The 22,295-nt window shown below is 39.3% G+C and overlaps 1 protein-coding gene across 4 annotated transcripts in view; it reads right to left on the bottom strand.

The window, feature by feature from the left end:
- The window catches only part of LOC122550724 (centromere protein J-like), a 95,914-nt gene that overhangs the window by 16,572 nt on the left and 57,047 nt on the right, over nucleotides 1-22,295 (bottom strand). For all 4 annotated transcript variants that reach the window (XM_043691877.1, XM_043691876.1, XM_043691874.1 and 1 more), the window contains 4 exons: nucleotides 16,025-16,264; nucleotides 14,539-14,616; nucleotides 12,003-12,081; nucleotides 5,937-6,052 (listed from right to left, as the gene is read on the bottom strand). In XM_043691877.1, coding sequence (XP_043547812.1) covers nucleotides 5,937-6,052; nucleotides 12,003-12,081; nucleotides 14,539-14,616; nucleotides 16,025-16,264 — 513 coding nt within the window. The remainder of the gene's footprint in view (nucleotides 1-5,936; nucleotides 6,053-12,002; nucleotides 12,082-14,538; nucleotides 14,617-16,024; nucleotides 16,265-22,295) is intronic.

The following is a 22,295-nucleotide window of genomic DNA, read 5'->3' on the forward strand; positions in this document are numbered from 1 at the left end:
ACCAAAATTGTGCAGCATATACAACTGCAACATAACCTCCCTGCTTTTAAACTCAATCCCTTTAGCAATGATGGGCAAAATTCCATTTGCCTTCTTAATTACCTGTTGCACCTGCAGACCAACTCTCTGCGTTTCATGCACAAGGATACCCAGGTCTCTCTGCACTGCAGCATGCTGCAATTTTTTACCATTCAAATAATAGTCTTTTTTACAGTTATCCCTACCAAAATGAATGACTTCACATGTATTAACACTGTACGCCATCTGCCAGAACTTTGCCCACTCACTTAAATTATCTATGTCCCTCTGCAAAATTTCACAATCCTCTGCACACTTTGCTCTATCAACTCAGCTTAGTGTTATCCATATCTGACACACTATACATAGTCTCCAACTCCAAATAATCTACGTAAATTGCGAATAATTACAGTCCCTAACATTGATCTCTGAGGCATGCCACTAGTCACTGATTGCCAAGCAGAAAAGCATTCATTTATCTTCATTGTTTGCTTCCTGTTAACCAATCCTCTATCCAAGCTAATACATTACTTGTAACACCGTACATCTTTATCTTACGCAGTAACCTTTTATGCAGCAGGTTGTTGAATGCCTTTTTGCTCTTGTTGTGACAATACCCACCTAGTATTTGTATAGTATGAATGTTACTCATCAACCCAAGCGTGAATGTTTGCTGTCAGGTATAGTTGCATTAGGATATGGACACTTCCATATTCAAGAAGTTGTGAATGGTACTGAACACTGCACAGTGAATATATCCATTTAGAAACATGGAAAATAGAAGCAGGAGTAAAGCAATCAGTTTATCAGCCTGTTCTGCCATTCAATATGATTATGACTGATCATCCTGTTCCTTTTTTCTCTCTATATCTTTTGATTTCTTTCGCCCCAAAAACTATACTTAACTCCTTTTTGAAAACATTCAATGTTTTTGTCTCAACTGTTTTCAGTGGCAGAGAATTCCACAGGCTCACCACTCTGGCTGAAGAAATTTTTTGTCATTTCAGTCATAAATGGCCTACATCATAGCCTTAGACTGTGACCCCTGGTTTTGAAATCGCCTGTCATTGTGAACTTTCTTCCAATATTTATCTTATCTAGTTCTGTTAGAAACCTATAAAATTTTACAAGATCTCCCTTCCATCTTCTGATCTGATGACAGAAGCAAGCCATTGGTGAAACAGCTGAAGATGAATGGATCTAGGATACTATCTTGAGAAACTCCTGCAGTGATATCATTGCAGATGACAGACCTCCGGTAACCAAAGCTTCTTATACTGCACCTTCCGAACCTATGAACACAAATATCTTGAAGGACAAGGGTAGATGTATGGGTGCACCGCTCCCTGCAAGTTCCAGTCCGAACTACTAATCATCTTTAATTGAAAACATATTGCGGCCTTTTAGTATCAAAATCCTGGGATTCCCTTCCAAACACTTTGTGGGTCTACCTACAACTCATTGTCTGCAGTGATTCACCAAAAAAAGAGTTCACCACTACTTAAATAAAACAAAAAGCCAGCTTCCTTTAGGTTACATATGATTCCAATGAGTGCAGTCCCAATGACTCCAAGGCCAGGGCTCCTTGATGCCACACCAATCAAAGGCAGGCTTGACGTCAAGGGCAAGCATGCTGTCCTCACTTCTGGAGTTTAGTTCTTTAATCCATGTTTGGACAAAGGGTACAATGAAATCAGATCCAGGTGCTGTGGCAACCACCTGTAATTCCATTGTAAGGAGGCTATGATTTGGATTGCTTAAGGTTGGGAAAGGCTCTGTGGTGCAGTGGTAGTGTCCCACTTCTGAGCCATCTGTTCCATTTGTGTGTCATAACATGTCTGAACAGGTTGCTTGAAGCAACTACAATGAGATGAGGAGCTGAGTGGCCCTAGTGGAAACAAAATGGGATGTTAGTGAGTAAGCTACTGCTAAGTGCTCTTGATAGCAATGTCAGTAACATCATCCATCACTAATGATGACGGAGACTAGATTGATGGACAGGAATTGGCCAGATTGAATTAGGCTTGCTTTGTGTACAGAATATACATGGGCAATTTTCCACATTGTCAGGTAGATACCAGTGATACAGACATACTGGAATAGCTTGGCTGGGGATGCGGCAAGTTCCAGAATGTTGTCAGGGCCCATAGCCTTTGCATTATCTAGTGCTATTAGAGATTTGTTGATACCATGTGGAGTGAATTGAATCAACTGAAGACTGGTATCTATATATACCTCTAGTGTTGGGTGAGATGGATCATCCACTTGGCATATCTAGCTAAAGATTGTAGTAAATGTTTCAACCTTATTTTTTACACTAATATGTTGGGCTCCTCCATCATTGAGAAATTCATAGATGCACACTTAAGGTATTAGTCTCAGACCCATTCCTCTCAAACTGAATGCAAAATTCAATCATAGGTCACTCTACCTAGGAGCACCTTCACCATGAAGTCAGTAATTAATCGATCTCTGCACAGTGCCAGATCCAGTATAACTTGTTCTCTGTTTGGTTCCAGAATGTGCTGCTCCAAGAGACAATCCTGAAAACATTCTATGAATGCATCTCAGCTACCTTTGTCTATTCTGATTTATCTAGTTTAAATACAGATCAATAACCCCCATTACCAACTGGCATACCCTTCTGATTTCTTGACAAGTTCTCATTATTTTATCTTTGCATGACATCCTACCATATAGTTATTGCTAGGCAGCTTTTTACACCAGTGCCACAACTGCTGTTTTTATCATTTCTCATCTCTATCCAAATCAATTCCATAGCTTGGTTTCCAGAACTTGAGTCATCACTCTGTATCTTGTTATCATCTGTACCATCATTAATTAACAGGGCCCCCCTTCCACATTTTCCTTGGTTTTGGTGGTTCCTAAATGTTGTGTCTTTCATTATTTGGATCCCAATCTCTGTCATCCTGCAGCCATGACACTGTAATGGCTATCAGATCATATTTATTTTTTATTTGCATCATCATTTCATGTGCTTTGTTTTGAATGCTACATGCATTCAGACACAAAGCCTTCAGTTTTGTTCTTTTATTATTTTTGTAGCCTCTGGCCTTACTTGTTGATTCACTCCTAGATTTGTACACTATCATTTCCTGTCAGACAGTCTGTTTATCATTTATCAGTCACTATCATTCTTTCTTGCCATGTTTGCATAGTTATGATTCCAGCTTATCGTAATACTAAACAAGTCAAATCCCAGAATGACATCTGACTTGATGGCCATAACTTTTCATTTTTGTAAATTCATTACTGTGATAGTCAGTCACTGAACAAATTTACAAGAGGCTGCTAATGTACTTTTACGAAAGATAACAATGTTTATTAAAGACTATTTTACACTGGAAGAAAACTGGTTGAAACAGTCCTAATACAAGGTAAAATTCCTGTACAACCTTGCAGATACCTATACTTCAGTAAAGGTGACCCTGTTTCCACTTTAAAGTTCCTTGTTCAGTTAATATGTCTGCATTCACTCCATGATAGTTTTCTTGAGGTAATTTCTCTTCATTAGATCTTGAACAAATTGCGAATATAATAATTCACTCATTTCTGAACATTGATTCCTTAAGCTCCACTTCCTCAGTATTTTGTTTCTGGAGCTTTTTCCTACTGACATTAACCCATTTGGGATTTTGTTCTGCTTCCTGACTGTTCTATAGCTTGCTGAACTGAACTGCTGCTCTTATAGGCTTTTATTCCTGAATAAAATGCTGCTCTAACAGAAATCTGAACATTCACTGCCCTTATGGATGTCCTATCTTTCTAAAAGAACTGGTTGCAGCATTTATTTGCATGTGTACACCTAGTTGGCAGTAACAGCTCTATCTTTTCTAAAGCAGTTATTTAAGTGCATGTAAAAATTTCCAGGCAACACTTCTGCTCTCAGAATTCAAATGTTAAACTAATTCCTTCCATTCTTAGCCCACACAATATAGATATACAAATCAAACTTAAAGCTGTACATGGTGTTGTCCTCATATAATCATAACATCATGAACCTCCACCACTTTCATTTTATTTACATGTTCCCAAATTAGATCTCTTGTCCATAGTATTTTGTTTAACAAACAGGAAATGGCAAAAAACAGAAATATAAAGATAGCATCAGGGACTTATCATGAGCATAAGAGATCAACTAACAATAATATTCAATGTCATGCGTATGGCACAACTTCCTGCAAGTGTCATACTTATTACACTGTTCTATTGGTGACACCCCTATGAGAAGCAGTATTTCCATATTCTCACTTATTTTATTTGCTGGAAGCTTCTCTGACTGGAAGTTTTAATCCTACCATCCTCTCTCCACATTACATTGGAGCTGCTGAGTATTTTCAGCATTCTCTTAACAGATATTAAAAATGAATACTTGTTGCATACCCCCCTGCTTCCTGAATGAATTGACAGTTGCTACCTGTCTTTCAATATCTTACTCAATGGTCAATATTTATATACCAACCTTCTTACTGAATTTATGGGGTTACTAAACTGCAGGGAAGGGGAGAAATAAAACTACAGCTGGATCCTCTTTGGTTGATCCTCACAGATACATGAAGCTTTGATTAAACATTTAGAAGCAACAATTCTGCCCTAGGCTTGGACACGAGGAACAATTACAGTACCCTCATAGCTGCCCACGACAAAAAAAGGATTGAAAATTTAAAAACATTCTGGACCTGAAAGGTCAATTGCTCTCTGTTTAAAATTAACGGATCATTGGGTTTGCCCAGCCAGAAAATACTGTGATGAAAGGTATACGGGTTATACATAAATACCATTTTCTCAACAATTGGAATTCAAACAATACTTAACTATAGTGTAGGTAACTGAAGGCCTCTTGGAGTGTTTATATTGTAGATTTTATGATAAGACAAGAAATAAATGAAGCCATTAGCTTAGCACAAGCTTGTGTGATCAATATTTTTATATTTTAAAAAAATTAAACATTCTGAACTCAGTTCAAAGAAGACCTAACTGAGGTCAGTTGCAAAAATAACTTGTGTGTTAGAAAAGGGAATTTGTTCAAAGCCATTAATTGAACAAGTTCTGAGTTCAAAGGTTTCAGTTTGTGAAAACTTCTAACATCAGGAGAGAAATCTGCATTGGTTATTTAAACCTGAAAAAGTCTCAGAACTCAGTGATGCTAGGACTTCACAAACTCAGAGGACAAGAGTTGAGGTAAAAGCAGTTAAGTCAAACCTACAAGTTGGGCAGGAAAGGAAATTCCTCTTTATTTGAGTAACTGTATAGCAATGTTGTTGGGGAATGGATGGAATATTATTTTGCTCTGTGTTTTTGAAAGCTTTCGAACTGCTACATCGATGATAGCTTTTTGAAATAAAACTTATAAATTTCTCCTTCATTGCTAACCGAATTCTCCCGCCCTATATTGTTTTGTTTAAGTAAAAGATTGTTACATTAAACTAAAACTAAATAAAAATTAGGATCAAGCATGATTTTATCCACTCCACCCTTCTCTGTGACCTATCGCCATTACCCCTACCTTCATCTACCTATCACACGCTCAACTACATTTCCCCCAGCCCCACCCCCCCCCTCTCATTTATCTCTCCACCCCCTCGGCTCACAAGCCTCATTCCTGATGAAGGACTCTTGCCCGAAACATTGATTCTCTTGCTCCTCGGATGTTGCCTGACCTGCTGTACTTTTCCAGCACCCCCACTCTCAATTCTGATCTCCAACATCTGCAGTCCTCACTTTCCCCCGGTATTAACATCAGCTGAGGTCATAACAATACAAAGTTAAACAGGAAACCTACTTTTCATTGTCACAATCTAAAATGTACTATTAGCATCTTAATGCTTTAAACTTTTTAGGTTTAAACTATATTCTCAATTTTTCTACTAGTATGTATTTCATCACAGAAGACTTACAGATCCAACTGGTTCTGAAACTCCATCAGAGTTTGGAAAATTTTGAGAGAGCTCTGAATGCATCATACTATCTGTTGCAGAATAAGTCACATCAGTGAGGGATATAGAAGATGTCACTGAAACAGAATCGGAAAAAATAAAAACAATTAATGCTGATCAACTTTGGTTGTGCCAATGTACTTGTCAACATTACTGAATTGAAAAATGTCACATAGAACAGAAGAGGTTCTTTGGCCCATCAGGTCTGTACTGTCAAAAACATAATACCACCCACACTAGTCCCACTTTCCCTCACTAAGCCCATAGTCTTTAACGATATGACACCAAGGCAAGAGTAGCTTTATTTGTCATTTCCAGCAGATGCAACTGATACCGTGAAAACGAGACAGCATTCCTCCAGGACCAAGGTACTACATAACAACACAAATTACACGAGAGTACAGTCATACACAGGGCAGCATAAAGTGCATCAGAAATGTGCAAAACACGCAATACAGCACAGGAATCCCTGACAAGACAATAGGCACAGTGGTGGATACATTACTGTGCAATGAGTATTGATCATTAATAAACCATTGTTCCTGCAGCAATTGGAAAAGTCTGCAAAGAATTGCAGATGGAATAGAGTGTGATCATACAGTGCTCAGGAGCCTGATGGCTTGGGGGAAGAAACTGTTGCACTATCTGGCCTTAAGAGACCGAATACTCTGGTATCTTTTGCCAGATGGCAGGAGAGAGAAGAGTTTGAATGAGGATGTGTGGAGTCATCTACAATGCTGTTAGGCTTGTGGATGAAGCATTTGGTGTAAATGTCTGAAATAGAGGGAAGAGAGACCCCAATGATCTTCTCAGCTGTCCTCACTATCAGTTGTAGGGTCTTCTAACCGGAGAAGGTGCAATTCCTGAACCAGGCAGTGATGCAGCTGCTCAGGGTACTCTCAGTGAACTCTTTGTAGAATATGGTGAGGATGGGGGTGGGGGGGTGGGAGATGGGCTTTCCTCAACCTACACAGAAAGTAAAGACACTGCTGGACTTTCTTGGCTACGGAGCTGGTGTTGAGGGACAGGTGAGTTTCTCCGCCAGGTGGACGCCAAGAAATTTGGTGCTCTTCACGATCTCCATGGGGGAGCCATCGATGTCCAGCAAAGAGTGGTTGCTCCATGCCCTCCTTAAATCAACAATCATCTCTTTCGTTTGCTCGTCAAAGTACTTTTTAAAAGGTTCTGAGATTTCTCGCCTCAACTCCCTCCCAGGCAGTGCATTCCAGACTCCTATCACAGAAAACCTTTCCTCAAATCCCCTCTAAACCACCTGCCTTTCACTTGAAAATTATACCCCCTTGTTGCTGACTTTTCAATTAAGGTGAACAGCTGCTTTCTATTCACCCTGTCCATCCCCGTTAATCTCATACACCACAAGAACAAGGGTAAAAACAGATCAGATTGAAGTACAGGAGCAGAGACGTCTTGCTGCAATTAAACAGTGCCTTGATGAGACCTGGAGTAATGTATGCAGCTTTGGTCTCCTTATCTGAGGCAGAATGTTTTTTCTACACAGGGAATGCTGAGAAGGTTTATCAGACTGATTTCTGAAATGGGAGGACTGACATATGAGAGATTGCATCAGTGTCAGGATTATATTTTCTGAAGTAGAGAAAAATGAGGCAGGGTTTCATAGAAACTCTAAATTCTAACAGGACTAGACAGAATTGATGCAGGAAGGATGTTCCCAATGACGACTGTGTCTAAGGATATGGGGTAAACTACTTAGGACTGAGCTATGGAGAAAATTCTTCAACCAGTGGCTGGTGAGCTGATGAATTTCGCTATCACAGAAAGCAATTGAGATCAAACAGTGTGTGATTTCAAGAAGGAGCTGGATAAAATACTTGGGCTGGAGGCTTAAAAGGATAAAGGTGGAAAAATGAGAATAGTCTTTTGAGTTGGATGATCAACCACGACCATAATGAATTGTGGAGCAGGCTCAAAGAGCCTGATGGCCTACTACTGCTCCTGTTTTCTACCTTTCTATGCTTCAGTTATACATAGCATTGGTGAGATCTCATCTGAAATACTGTGTATAGTACTGGTCTCCTTATTTCAAGATGATGAGTGTGTGTGTTTGTGTGTAAGTGTGTGTTTGTGCATGTGTGTGTGTGTGTGTGTGTGTAGTGTGTGTATGTGTGTGTTTGTGTGAGTATGTGTGTGTGTTTGTGTGTGTGTTTGTGTGTAAGTGTGAATAAGTGTGTATGTGTGTTTGTGTGTACTGAAGTGGTTTACTGACTATACCTAGAATGGGTGTTATTTTTTGTTAGAAAAAGTCAGATAGGCTAGGCTTGCCTCTGCTGAAATATTTGAAGAATAAAAAGGTGAATTAATTAAAACAAATAAGATTCTAAGGGATCTTGTCTGTTTGGATATAGAAAGGGCTTTTCCTCCTGTAGGAAAATCCAAAACGAAGGGGTCACTGTTAACAAAAAAAGCAAGGGATCTCCCATTCAAGACAGAAATCTGGAGCATTTCCAAATCACCACCACCACCAGCAACCCCCCCCCCCCCAAAAAAAAAGTTAGCAAAGATTTGCAGGGGTGGCAGGAATAGGAGTAATCAGATCAGTCCCGATCTTGTCATGATTAGACTGAAGAGTTGGAGAGGAACTTGCAGGTGGTGGTCCATGCATCTTCCATCCTTGTCGTTCCAAATGAAAGTCACGTGTGCGTTTGGAAAGTCCTGTCTTAGGAGCCTCGAGTTACTGCAGTACATTCTGTAGATTGTCCATTGGTGTTGGAGGGGGAGTGTCGAAAGCAGTGGATAGGGTGCCAATCAAGCAACCTGCTTTTTCCTGGATAGAGTCAAGCTTCTCCATCCTGTTGCATATGCATCCAGCCAGACAACTGGAGAGTACACAAGCACTCTTCTGGCTTGTGCCTTGCAGGTAGCAGGTAGGCATTGGGGAAACAGGAGATGAATTATGGGCTGTATAATGCCTAGCCTCTGATTTTTTCCTGTAGCCATTTATAGTCCAGTTCAGTTTTTGGTGAACGGTAAACCTCAGGACGTTGACAGTGGTTGGTTTAGCAATGGTAATGTGATTTAATGTCAAAGGGATATTGTTAGACTCACTCTGTTTGAGTTGATCATAGCCTGACACTTCTGTGGCACAAATGTCACTTGCTACTTGACAGGCCAAGTCTGGATTTGCCCAGGTCTTATTGCAAGTGGATACAAATGGTTTCAGTATTTGAGGAGTGAGAAATTGTGTTGAACACTTCACAATCATCAGCAAACATGCCTAATCTGACCTTATGATGGAGGGAAGATCATTACAAGTGAATATGTTTTAGCCTAGGACACTAATCTGAGGAACCCTGCAGTGATGTCCTAGGTTTGAGATGTTTGACCTCCAGTAACCACAACCATCATCTTTTGTGTGGGTATGACTCCAATCAGTGAAAAGTCTTCCTTGACTCTGATTTTGCTAGGACCCAGGACGCCATACTTGGTTGGCATCTCCCTTGATGTCAAGAGCAGTTATTCTCATCTAATCCCTGGTATTCAGGTCTTTCGACCCTGTTTGGACCAAGCTATATTGAGGTCAGGAGCTGAGTGGCCCTGGCAGAACCCAAACTAAAGGTTAGTGAGCAGGTTTTTCCTTTGCAAAGTTCAGCTTGTCAATGGCCCCTTCCATAATTTTGCTAATCTTTTAAAGTAGACTGATAGGATGGTAATTGGCTATGTAGGATTTATTCTGTTTTTTGTGAATAGCTCATACCTGAAAATTTTCTACATGGTCAGGTACCGTTGTAGCTGTACTGGAACAGTTGAGCTAGAGGCATAATTAATTCTGGAGCACTGCATTCTAGATACAATCCAACAAGAATCAAGTTATGCTAACAAGTTTAGCATAATTTCACTACTTCTGATACATTCGCAAATTCTCTGCCTTGAGGTTTATCCTTTGGAATTATTTGCCAAAACTCAGCAAATGATTTGTTGTTACTATGGGTAAATCACAGAGGCACACCCAGAGTCCACCTCAGCTGAAAGAAGGATTGAATTTATTGGTATTATTCTGGTCCACAAGATAGATTCTAGCCAACTAAGCTGTGGATGCTGCAAATCAGAAATAAAAATAAGTTGCTGGAAAAGCAAAAGTTCTGAGGAAGGATCACCATCCAAAATATTAACTCTGATTTCTCTTCACAGATGCTGCCAGACTTGCTGAACTTTTCCAGCAACTTCTGTTTTTGTTTTAAAATTTAACTAGTCAATCTATTGAACATTTGTAGAAATATAGATCCTAATGGTTTTGTAGCACTTTTAAATATTATACTGACTCTCCACACCATTTCTAATAATTGATTCTTCATTTTATCTAGGTCCCTTTGATGTTCCAACTACCCTGTGTTTTGTTTATTTCATTAGGTGTTGGTGATTTTTCTAATTTTACTACCACATATAACTTTACATTTATCCATGTCAAAGTTCATTTATGATTTAACTGCCAAATTTGCAAGCTTTGTCTTAGCTGTGTCTCAAGCAATCTTTGGCTCAAACTAAAGTGATTCTGGATTTAGGTTCCATTTCAGAACTTAAACACAAAAATTAAGGCAAACACTGCAGTGCCATACTGCAGTGTGAGACATGGTCAGACTTCTGTCTTTTGGATGAGACATTGAACTCATTCAGCGTCTCAGATGGATGCAAAAGAACCCATGATATCACAGCTAGCACAGGAAATATCTTTGATATTCTGGCCAGCATTTATCCCTCAATTGACATCTCAAAAACAAATTACTCGGTCATTGTCACAATGTTATTTGAGAGAGTTTGTTGCACACAAATCTTTTGCCACATTTCCTATCCTATAACAGTGACTACACTTCAAAAGTACTCCATTGGCTTAAAAACTAATTAAGAAGCTCAGTGATAGTGAAAAATGTGATAGGTGTAAATCATTTTTCCTCTAACATCATCTTGTTTTATATCACATTTTTCCACATTGCCAGCTGTATTGTGGCCTCCCATCTTGTCAGTTTGATAGCATCTATAAATTTTGATATTGTCACTTGTCCTAGGACCCTAATTCTTCATTTAATTCATGAATAGCTAGACATTCACCACAGATTCTTGTGGAACATTGCTTTTTATTTGCTTCGAATCGGAGTAACTACACACTTGTTTGAATCTCTGTCTTCTACTTTCAGCAAACTTTTTAACTAAAAAGCTTTCCTATCAGCTTATTCAGGTATAGCTGAAAATTCCAATGAACATTATCCTACCCTTGCTTCTCACTTCATATTTCTTCCTCCATTTCCTTTCCATTGTTTGTGGTCTATGATATACTGTTAATCGGGTGGAAAATTTCTCCTTTTAACTCAACACGTGCATTTTGTATCTGTCCAGTAACAGTTGAATTCTTTTTAAAACCATTTCTATAATGTTATCTTTAATTGAAATGGATATTTTATATCCCTTTCCTTAGTTCTCTTTTTCTCTTAAACGTGTTATATCCTGAAATCTTTATTTGCCAATCGTGTTCTCGATCTGGTCAGGTTTCAGTCACTTGTATTATTTTCAGATCTTCTGTGCAAATCTTTTCCTCTTGTCAATCCATTTTTGATGTTAGTTCTACTAATGTAGCTGTACCAACCGTGAAATTTACCTTCCCTCTTAGTTCCTTTTCTGTTTGTACTAGTTACTTATCATTGTATTCTCCAACTCTATTCTATCCCTGATCATTCAAGTTATCTTAATACCTTCATTTCAAGCAAAATTCACTGTTTTCACTGATTAACAGAGTTAGAAACAAAAATTTTATTATTTATGTACTTTACGAATACATTATCGAATATGTTGCATTTGACAGATACTTGCATATAGCTGTAAAACTTTGCAAATTCCAGGGTTCATAACATTTTGAATGTGTTTTACAATATTAATCCCACACATCATAGAAGTTGTAAAATTATTACAATGTTCTGTAGCAGTAAATAATTTTGTTGATATGATTACTTTATTGTTAAAGTATTTTCTACTGATTGTTAGCTGAAAAGATGTACTCACTTTCTTTCAAGCTATTTTTGGTCTCTGTAGGAGCAGAGAATTTCACAGCTTGTCCGAGTTTAATATCTCTTGGAGTAGTCTGCAACAATAAATATCATCTATCTTTACTCAAATTAAACTTCTACCAGAATATTTTGAGAAATGAGGAAAGAGCAGAAACAATGATTAATTATTTGTTTATCTTCACAGTAGAAGACACTGATTACATATCAGAAATAGATGATAACCTAGCTGTCAAAGTAAGTAAGAAAATTAAGGAAATTCACATCAGCAGAGAAAGAGTACTGGATAAACTCAAGGGTCTAAAATTGGACCTATCCCCAGACCCATAGGTCTACTTCCTGGGTTCTAAAATAATTAGCCTCAGAGATATTGTATGTAATGGGTACGATTTTCCAAAATTCACCAGATTCTGGAATCATTTGAGCAGAATGAAAGTTAGAACTAGAAACTAGGAACAGCAGTAGGCAATTCAGGCCTTTGAGCCTGCTCTGCCGTTTAATACGATCATGGCTGATCTAATGGAATTGTTAGTAATTGTGACACCATTATTCAAAAAATGAGAAAACGAGAAAACAGGGAAATACAGACCAGTCAGATTGCAGCGCTTTCTTTCAGACTATTAAGGAAGTCATAATAATGCTGTTAGAAAATCACAGCATGATCAGATAAATCAGTGATTTTTGTTTGAAAGGGAAATTGTTATTAACAAATATAATAGCATTTATTGGTCAGATAAAAGGGAACCAGCAAATGTATTGCCCTTAACTTTCCAAAAGGTATTCAATCCGGTACTAAATATACATTAAAGGTCAACACACAAGGCATTGTCGCATGGAGCTGGTAGTAATACATTAGCAAGGACAGGGGTTTATTAATTGAGAGAATCCAAATGCTTGGCCTCGATGAGGTATTCTTAAATTGACAGGATGAGCTTTGGGGAATTCTGTAAGTATCACTACTTAGCCTCAACTATTTACAATCTATAGTGATGACTCAAATAAAGATCGAATATTTAGGTTTGCCGACATACAAAGTTCAGAAATTCAAAGCTGGGTTGAGAAAGACTTTGCAGGCTGCAAAGAAATATGTACAAGCTCAGTAAGTATGCAACAAGAGGGCAGGTGCAGTTTAATGTGGGGTAGTGTACGGTTATTCATTTTGATTATAAAAATATAAAGCTATAATGGCCCAGATATACCAATTAGTTTCAAAAGCCCTATTTCCTACCCTGATTGGACAAGAAAAAAAAGTATATTTACATTTAGATCTCTTCTGGTAGGGATATTACTGACGTCTCCTGTTAAGCAATAGTGGAACCTGTCCAGGAACAGTGGAGCTAATGGTGCTGAAACCAAGGCTCCTTTCACAGCCATATTTCTGTAATTTAAATATCCACCAACTACTTTGACAGCAGCTTTGAAAGTTACAAGGACCACATAAGTTCATGAAAGCAGCTCAATACCACCTTCTCAAGGGCAATAAGGAATGAGAAATAAATGCTGGCTTAGCCAGTTTTACTCAGATGCTGTGAATGATGAAAAGGATTCACAATGTATTATTCAGCTGCCTAGGCGAAACTACAAACGTCAATACAACATACAGGTCACGTGGTGTGCAGCTTATAGTGGAACATGGAGATGAGTGCTTCCCCAACATTCCCACATTTAATGTCTACGTCATTTAGATCTAAATGCAGGAATACAATTAAGCCTTTCAACTCCTTAGCTCTGTTCCACTATTTAATTGGATCATAACTAATCTGCAGCACAATTCCACTTATTCACATTTGCTCCATATCTCAGGTATCAAACTGATGAACATGCATTGCAATGCATCTTCCTGCAACACAAACTATGCCCAAATGTCAGCATCCAAAAGCAAGTGCAACGCTGTAGTGAATCTGACAATGCTTCAATCATAGTAAGGTTTTACTTCTGAGCTTTTTAATTCCAAAACCTTTGAGGAAAAGGTCAATACTTATTAAGCTTTTTGGCTTTATATAAAAAAAAAGTTCCAATTTTTATGGTATGTGTACATATCAGCATCTTTTAAGTCCCTTTGTTCCTAGTCTTTTACCATGAAGAAAATGTTCTGATTTGCTTTTTTGTGTTCAGAAAGGATGATATCACATGGAAGTCCATTTCCTGTAGTTATGTCCAACTATTAAAGTCATTCTATTTCCTTTTATAAATTTATTCATTGATCTGAACAATTTACTGTGCTTCCTAACTTAAGGATCATCTACAAACTTGGATAGAGAGGTTTCCATTTCCTTATTCAATTAATTAATATATGCATAAAAGCCACTGCACTGGAGATGTTCAGCTTCAGAATTTTCACCATCTCTACTCTGTCTCCCATAGCTGTTCTTTTGAAGTTTTTGGATTATAATTTACAATACCGAGCCTAATATTGTTGTGGAAACTCACCATTACCTTCTCAGAGCAATTATTATGATGGGCAATAAATGTCGCCTTCTCAGGGTCCTGTATAGATAACAAATACAACTTGGTTAAAAGTTGGATGATGGTACCTGTTCAATCATGCGAGGGGTTTTCTTCATGCCAGTGTGTGCAGATCTGCCTCTATCTTTCTGACCATTTGGTCGAACCTATTGTAAAAATACTAAGATCAGTACGCCAACCAGAAAATTACAAGTTTGCTCTCAATTCTACAAAACATTCTACAGGAAATGCTAATATTTATGGAATTACAAAATTAATTTCTCTATTTTGCACAACTGTAGGGAAAGCAATTGTGAATTATTTTTCAATGACTTTGCTCAAAAAGTAGTCTGAAATCTGGAGCATGATTGTGATATTAATTCCTACCAAAATGTTGATTAATTTAGGCTATTCCATTTAGGCTATTATTCATGTGCTTCTTGTTGCCAGAGTTTCTAATTTGAAAAATGTGTTGCTGGAAAAGCGCAGCAGGTCAGGCAGCATCCAAGGAGCAGGAGAATCGACGTTTTGGGCATAAGCCCTCCTTCAGGAATCTTATGCCCGAAGCGTCGATTCTCCTGTTCTTTGGATGCTGCCTGGCCTGCTGCGCTTTTCCAGCAACACATTTTTCAGCTCTGATCTCCAGCATCTACAGTCCTCACTTTCTCCAGAGTTTCTAATTTGTCATGATTGATATTGTGGGCCTTCATTTCTCTTTTGATAATAGCCTTGACTAAGAGTTTTGGGTACATATTGGTATCTTGACATAAGGGGTTTGTTTGATCAGTTAACAAACTAAATATAGTTTTTGTGGGGGTGCAGAAGAGAAGAGAAAAAAAAAGGCATATAACATTTTAAGGAGAATTTGCATCAGTAATGAGGCACACAATATAGAAAGTTGAATTGCATGAGCCACTGTACATTCCCTACAGTTATATTTAGATGAAACTATTCTCACTTGCCACAGTGTTAAACTGGAAGCCACACCTGAGAGTTTATGATTTGAGATGATGAAAGAAATCTGGGTGCAAGTATCATAAAATATACTGATTTAAGAGTGACCAAAAACAGTGCTTCAGAATTAAGGTATAAACATTACATTAGACAGCACACAGCAAGATCTAATATATAATTAATGAATTTCCTGTGACTTTGTTCATAGATGAGTATGCTTAATTCTTACATGTGTACTCTTCATTTCTACGTTCATACTACTGAGTTCTACACTAATTACATTTGAAAATGTTGACATAGGAAAGCCGATGGAATCTATAAAAATAATTTTATGAACTCTATAGTTCTGAAAATTCATATATTTAAACTGATAAGAAGTTTGTATTTCAAAGTAATTTGCGAAAATCTTTATCAGCTGGAAATTAAGAAACAGAAATGACAATACTAATTCAACAGGAAAGCCTTTTCTGATTATCATTTAAAGAAAAGGAAGAGTAAAGAAAAGGATTTTAATTGGACATTCTCGGTTTTAAACAGTACGTGCATAGTACCACAACTGTCTGGGTAGAAACGTAATATGTGAAAATGCTGTCACACCCAAAGTATACTACCCAAGCTTACTGCTAATTCTGTTTTGTTTAAATGTGGAGATGTGCTCTCTATTTTTTTTTCAATTACTGCTTCAGCTTTCTTCCAAGTTTCCAACCGAAGTCTTTCCATAACGTTAACTTCATCTCTAAGCTCTTTGTTCTCCTTTGTCAGTGTCTCAATCTGGTTTCGAAGTCTTGCATGAATACTTGACCACCTTAATTCTTTTCGTTTTAGTTCTTCCTGCAAGTCAACAATCTGCTGTTTCAGTGCCTATGAAGAAAGAAACAAAGTTCTAAAAGCATATGAAAAATAACTGGACATCACTATTATAATTAAAGTATTTCAGAGAACATAAGCCAGTAGATCCAGCCAGATGTTAAAGTGTTTTGTTCAAGCCTCTTCCCATAAATTCTTACTTAAATTTACAAGCATAATCTTTTAGGCTCTTCTCCTACATGTCACCACACATGTGGTGTGCAGCTCATAGTGGAACATGGAGATCACTGCCTCTCCAACATTCCCACACTTAATGTCTACACCACGTGTTTCAGATTATAGGAATTTGACGTCCTATATCTGACTTCTCCTAGATCCACCTATACTATTTGCCTCAGCTATTCCATATAGCAAGTCCACACATTCATTTGGTAAAGAAAGAAATTCCTTCTAAATTCCCATACAGTCTTTGTCTAATAGATACAACTGGCTCTTCCATTTGTTGAAATGATGCCCCAGTCACAATACATGACTGGTTTTAAGCTGTCAATTTCAGTTCTTCACCTTGAGCTTTCTGACTTCAATCTCCTGGAGCGTTATAATGGAGCTTAATGCCAAGCTCAAGGAACGGCACCTCATCTTTCAACAGTGCACTCATGATCTTCTGGTCTCAACATAATTCCAACAATCCTTGCCAACAATGTCTTTTCACAATTTTTTCTCATGTTCTTTGCCATTTTCCCCTCTCTTCTTTTTCATTTCCTCCATTCAAACTATTACCGGGCTTCTACTGTGTCATTCAGCCCCATTGCATTAACGACAAACAAAATACAGTATTTCCAACTTTTCACTGGTCTGACAAAATGTCTCAGACTTCTCTAATCACAAATTCAACTAGACTTGCCAAATATTTCCAGCACGTTCAGTTTATAATTATCAGATTTTCAGTATTTGCGAAATTCATATCTCCATCTATTATAAAGCTAATAATGCTTTTTAGCAACACTTAGAGTCAAAGAGTCACAGAGATGTACAGCACGGAAGCAGACCCTTCCAGCAAACCCATCCATGCTGATCAGATATCCTAACGTATCTAGTCCCATTTGCAAACACCTGGCCCATATCCCTTGAAACCTTCTTATTCATAAACCCATCCAGATGTCTTTTAAATGTTACAATTGTAACAGCCTCCACCACTTCCTCTGGCAGCTCATTCCATACACATACCAACCTCTGCGTGAAAACGTTGCCCCTCAGGACTCTTTTATATCTTTCCCCTCTCACCCTAAATCTATGCTCTCTAGTTCTGCACTCCCCAACCTCGGGAAAAGACTTTGTATCCTATCCATGCCTCTCATGATTTTATAAACCTCTATAAGGTCACCCCTCAGCCTTCGACACTACAGAGTAAACAGCCCCAGCCTATTCAGCCTCTCCCGATAGCTCAAATCCTCCAACCACGGCAACATCCTTTTCAGTCTTTTCTGAACCCTTTCAAGTTTCACAACGTCCTTCTGATATGAAGGAGACCAGAACTGCATGCAATATTTCAAAAGTGGCCTAACCAGCATCCTGTACTCTGCAACAAGACCTCTCAACTCCTAAACTCAATGCTCTAACCAATAAAGGAAAGCATACCAAACACCTTCATCACTATCCTATCTACCTACAACTCTACTTTCAAGGAACTATGAACCTGCACTCCAAGGTCTCTTTGTTCAGCAACACTCCCTAGGATCTTGCCATTAAGTGTATAAGTCCTGCTAAGATTTGCTTTCCCAAAATGTAGCTCCTCGCATTTATCTGTAATAAACTCCATCTGCCACTCCTCAGCCCATTGGCCCATCTGATCAAGATCCCCTTGTCATCGGAGGTAAACTTCTTCTCTGTCTGCTCCACCTCCACTTTTGGTGTCACCTGCAAACTTACTAACTGTACCTCCTATGTTCATATCCAAATCATTTATATAAATGACAAAAAGTAGTGGGTGCAGTACCGATCCTTGTGGCATACTACTGGTCACAGACCTCCAGTCTGAAAAACAACCCTCCACTACCACCCTCCATCTTCTACCTTTGAGCCAGTTCTAGATCTAAATGGCTAGTTCTCCCTGTATTCCATGAGATCTAACCTTGCTAACAAGTCTCCCATGGGGAATGTTGTTGAACGCTTTACTGAAGTCCACATAGATCACTTCCACTGCTCTGCCCTCTCAAACCTCTGTTACTTTTTCAAAAAACTCAATCAAGTTTGTGAGACATGATTTCCCACACATAAAGCTGTGTTGACAATCCCTAATCAGTCTTTACCTTTCCAAATAAGTGTGCATCCTGTCCCTCAGGATTTCCTCCAACAACTTGCCCACCACCACCATCAGGCTCACTGGTCTATAGTTCCCTGGCTTGTTCTTATCACGTTTCTTAAATAATAGTACGTTAGCCAACCTCCAGTCTTCTGGCGCCTCACCTGTGACTATCAATGATACAAATATCACAGCTAGGGACCCAGCAATCACTTCCCTACTTTCCAAGAGAGTTCTGGGGTACACCTGATCAGGTCCTGGGGATTTATCCACCTTTATGCATTTCAAGACATCCAGCACTTCCTCCTCTGTAATATGTACATTTTTCAAGATGTCACCATCTATTTCCCAACATTCTATATCTCCCATGTCTTCCTCCACAGTAAACACTGTTGCAAAATACTCATTTGTATCTGCCCCATTTCCACACAAAGACTGCCTTGCTGATCTTGGAGGGGCCCTATTCGCTCCCTAGTTACCTTTTTGTCCTTAATGTACTTGTAAAAAAGCCCTCTGGATTCTCCTTAACCCTATTTGCCAAGGCTATCTCATGTCCCCTTTTTGCCCTCCTGATTTCTCTCTTAAGTATACTCATACTGCCTTTATGCTCTAAGGATTCACTCGATCTCTCCTGTTTATACCTGACATATGCTTCCTTTTTCTTAACCAAATCCTCAATTTCTCCAGTCATCCAGCATTCCCTACACCTACCAGCCTTTCCTTTCACCCCAACAGGAATATACTGTCTCTGGACTCTCATTATCTCATTTCTGAAGGGTTCCCATTTACCTGCAAACATCTGCACCCAATTGGCTTTTGAAAGTTCTTAGCTAATACCATCAAAATTGGCCTTTCTCCAATTTAGAACTTCTACTTTTAGATCTGGACTATCCTTTTCCATCACTATTTTAAAACTAATAGAATTACGGTCGCTGGCCCCAAAGTGCTCCCCCACTGACAACTCAGTCACCTGCCCTGCCTTGTTTCCCAAGAGTTGGTCAGGTTTTGCACCTTCTCTAGTAGGTACATTCATGGGATGACTTTGCTAGAGGTACGATGGTACTTTTGGGGGGGGGGGGGATGATTTACCACGGTTAAGCAATGGGCCACAGGGCTCTGGCCTGGAGGCTGTTTCTGTTGCTCAGAAGGGAAGGGTGAAGAGTCACAGAGCATTAGTCATTGGGGATTCCATAGTTAGGGGGACAGGTAGGAGGTTCTGTGGGAACGAAAGAGACTCTCAGTTGGGGTGTTGCCTCCCAGGTGCCAGAATTCGTGATGTATCCAATTGTGTTTTGGGGATCCTTGAGGGGGAGAGGGAGCAGCCCAAGTCATGGTCCACATAGGCACCAAAGACATAGGTAGGAAGAGAGATGGGGATTTGCAGCAGAAATTCAGGGAGCTAGTGTGGAAGCTTAGTGGTACAACAATCAGAGTTATTATCTCTAGTTTGTTGCACATGCCATGTGCTAGCAAGGGGAGGAATAGGGAGAGAGAGGAGTTAACACGTGGCTACAGGGATGGTGCAGGAGGGTGGGTTTTGGATTCCTGGGTCAGGTGGGACCCCTACAAACAGGATAATCTTCACCTGAACTAGAAGCTTACCAATATCCTGGTGGGAAATTTGCAAATGCTCTTCGGGAGAGTTTAAACTAATTCAGCAGAGGGGTGGGAACCTAAACGGTAGTTCGAATATACAGGAGATTGAGATTAGTGAAATCAAAACTAAGACTTCCAGATCACAAGAAGGCACCAACATGCAAGAAGTTGGTTTGAAGTGTGTCTACTTCAACGCTCGAAGCATCCGGAATAAGGTGGATGAACTTGCAGCATGGGTAGGTACCTGGGATTTTGATGTTGTGGCCATTTCAGAGGCGTGGGTAGAGCAGGGACAGGAATGGTTATTGCAGGTTCTGGGATTTAGATGTTTCAGTAAGAACAGAGAAAATGGTAAGAGAGGGGGTGATGTGGCACTGTTAGTCAAAGACAGTATTACGGTTGCAGAAAGGACATTTGAGGACCCATCTACTGACGTGGAATGGGCTGAGATTAGAAACAGGAAAGAAGTTACCCTGTTGGAAATCTTCTATAGGCCTCCAAATAGTTCCAGAGATGTAGAGGATAGGATAGCAAAGATGATCTTTGATAGGAGCGAGAGTAACAGGGTAGTTGTTATGGGGGACATTAACTTTCCAAATATTGACTGGGAATACTATAGTTCAAATACTTTAAATGGCTCAGTTTTTGTCCAATGCGTGCAGGTGGGTTTCCTGACAAAGTATGTAGACAGGCAAACAAGGGGCGAGGCCACATTGGATTTGGTACTGGATAATGAAATCGGCCAGGTGTTACATTAAGTTAAGTAAGCACTTTGGTGATTGTGACCACCATTATTTTAGTGATGGAAAGGGATAGGTATATACCGTAGGGTAAGAGCTATAGCTGGTGGAAAGGCTGTGATTAGGCAAAATTTAGGATGCATTTGATGGGGAAGGAAACTGCAGGGGGTAGACACATTTGAAAAGTGGACCTTATTCAAGGACCAGATACTGCAATACCTTGATAAGTATGTACCGGTCAGGCAGGGAGGAAGTTGTCGAGTGTGAGAGCCGTGGTTTACAAAAGAAGTTGAATCTCTTGTCAAGAGGAAGATGGCGGCTTATGCTAGGATGAAATGTCATGGCTCAGTTCGGTTGCTTGAGAGTTACAAGTTAGTCAGGAAAGACCTAAAGAACAAACTAATAAGAGTCAGGAGGGGACATGAGAAGTCATTGGCGGATAGGATCAAGGAAAGCCCCAAGGCTTTCTATAGATATACCAGGATTTTTTTTAAAAATGACTAGACTAAGATTAGGGCCAATCAAGCATAGTGTGCGTGGAGTCAGAGGAGATAGGGGAAGCACTAAATGAACACTTTTTGTCAGTATTCACACAAGAAAAAGACAACGTGGTCAAGGAAAATATTGTGATACAGGCTACTAGACCAAATGGGATTGAGGTGATAAGGAGATGTTGTTAGCAATTCTGGAAAGTGTAAAAATAGATACAGCCCCTTGGCCAGATGGGATTTATCCTAGAATTCTCTGGTAAGCCAGGGAGGAGATTGCCGAGCCTTTGGCTTTGATTTTTATGTCGTCATTGTCTATAGTGCCAGAAGACTGGAGGATAGCAAACGTTGTTCGCTTGTTCAAGGGGAGTAGAGACAACCTTAGAAATTATAGACCTGTGAGCCTTACTTCGGTTGTGAGTAATGAGTTGGAAAAGGTTAGAAGAGATAGGATTTATAATCATCTAGAAAGGAATAAGTTTGATTAGGGATGATCAACACGGTTTTGTAAAGGATAGGTCGTACCTCACAAACCTTATTGAGTTCTTTCAGAAAATGACCAAACTGGTGGAGGAGGTTAAAGCAGTTGATGTGGTGTATATGGATTTCAGTAAGGCGTTTGATAAAGTTGAAGAGAAAATGAGGTCTGCAGATGCTGGAGATCAGAGATGGAAATGTGTTGCTGGAGAAGCGCAGCAGGTCAGGCAGCATCTAGGGAACAGGAGAATCGACGTTTCGGGCATTAGCCCTTCTTCAGTTTGATAAAGTTCCCCATGGTAGGCTATTGCACAAAATACGAAGGCATGGGATTGAGGGTGATTTAGAGGTTTGGATCAGAAATTGGCAGCTGAAAGAAGACAGAGGGTGGTGTTGATGGGAAATATTCATCCTGGAGTTCAGTTACTAGTAGGGTACCGCAAGGATCGGTTTTGGATCCATTGTTGTTTGTCATTTTTATA

Source organism: Chiloscyllium plagiosum, chromosome 6 (genome assembly GCF_004010195.1).
Source record: "Chiloscyllium plagiosum isolate BGI_BamShark_2017 chromosome 6, ASM401019v2, whole genome shotgun sequence".
NCBI lineage: Eukaryota > Metazoa > Chordata > Chondrichthyes > Orectolobiformes > Hemiscylliidae > Chiloscyllium > Chiloscyllium plagiosum.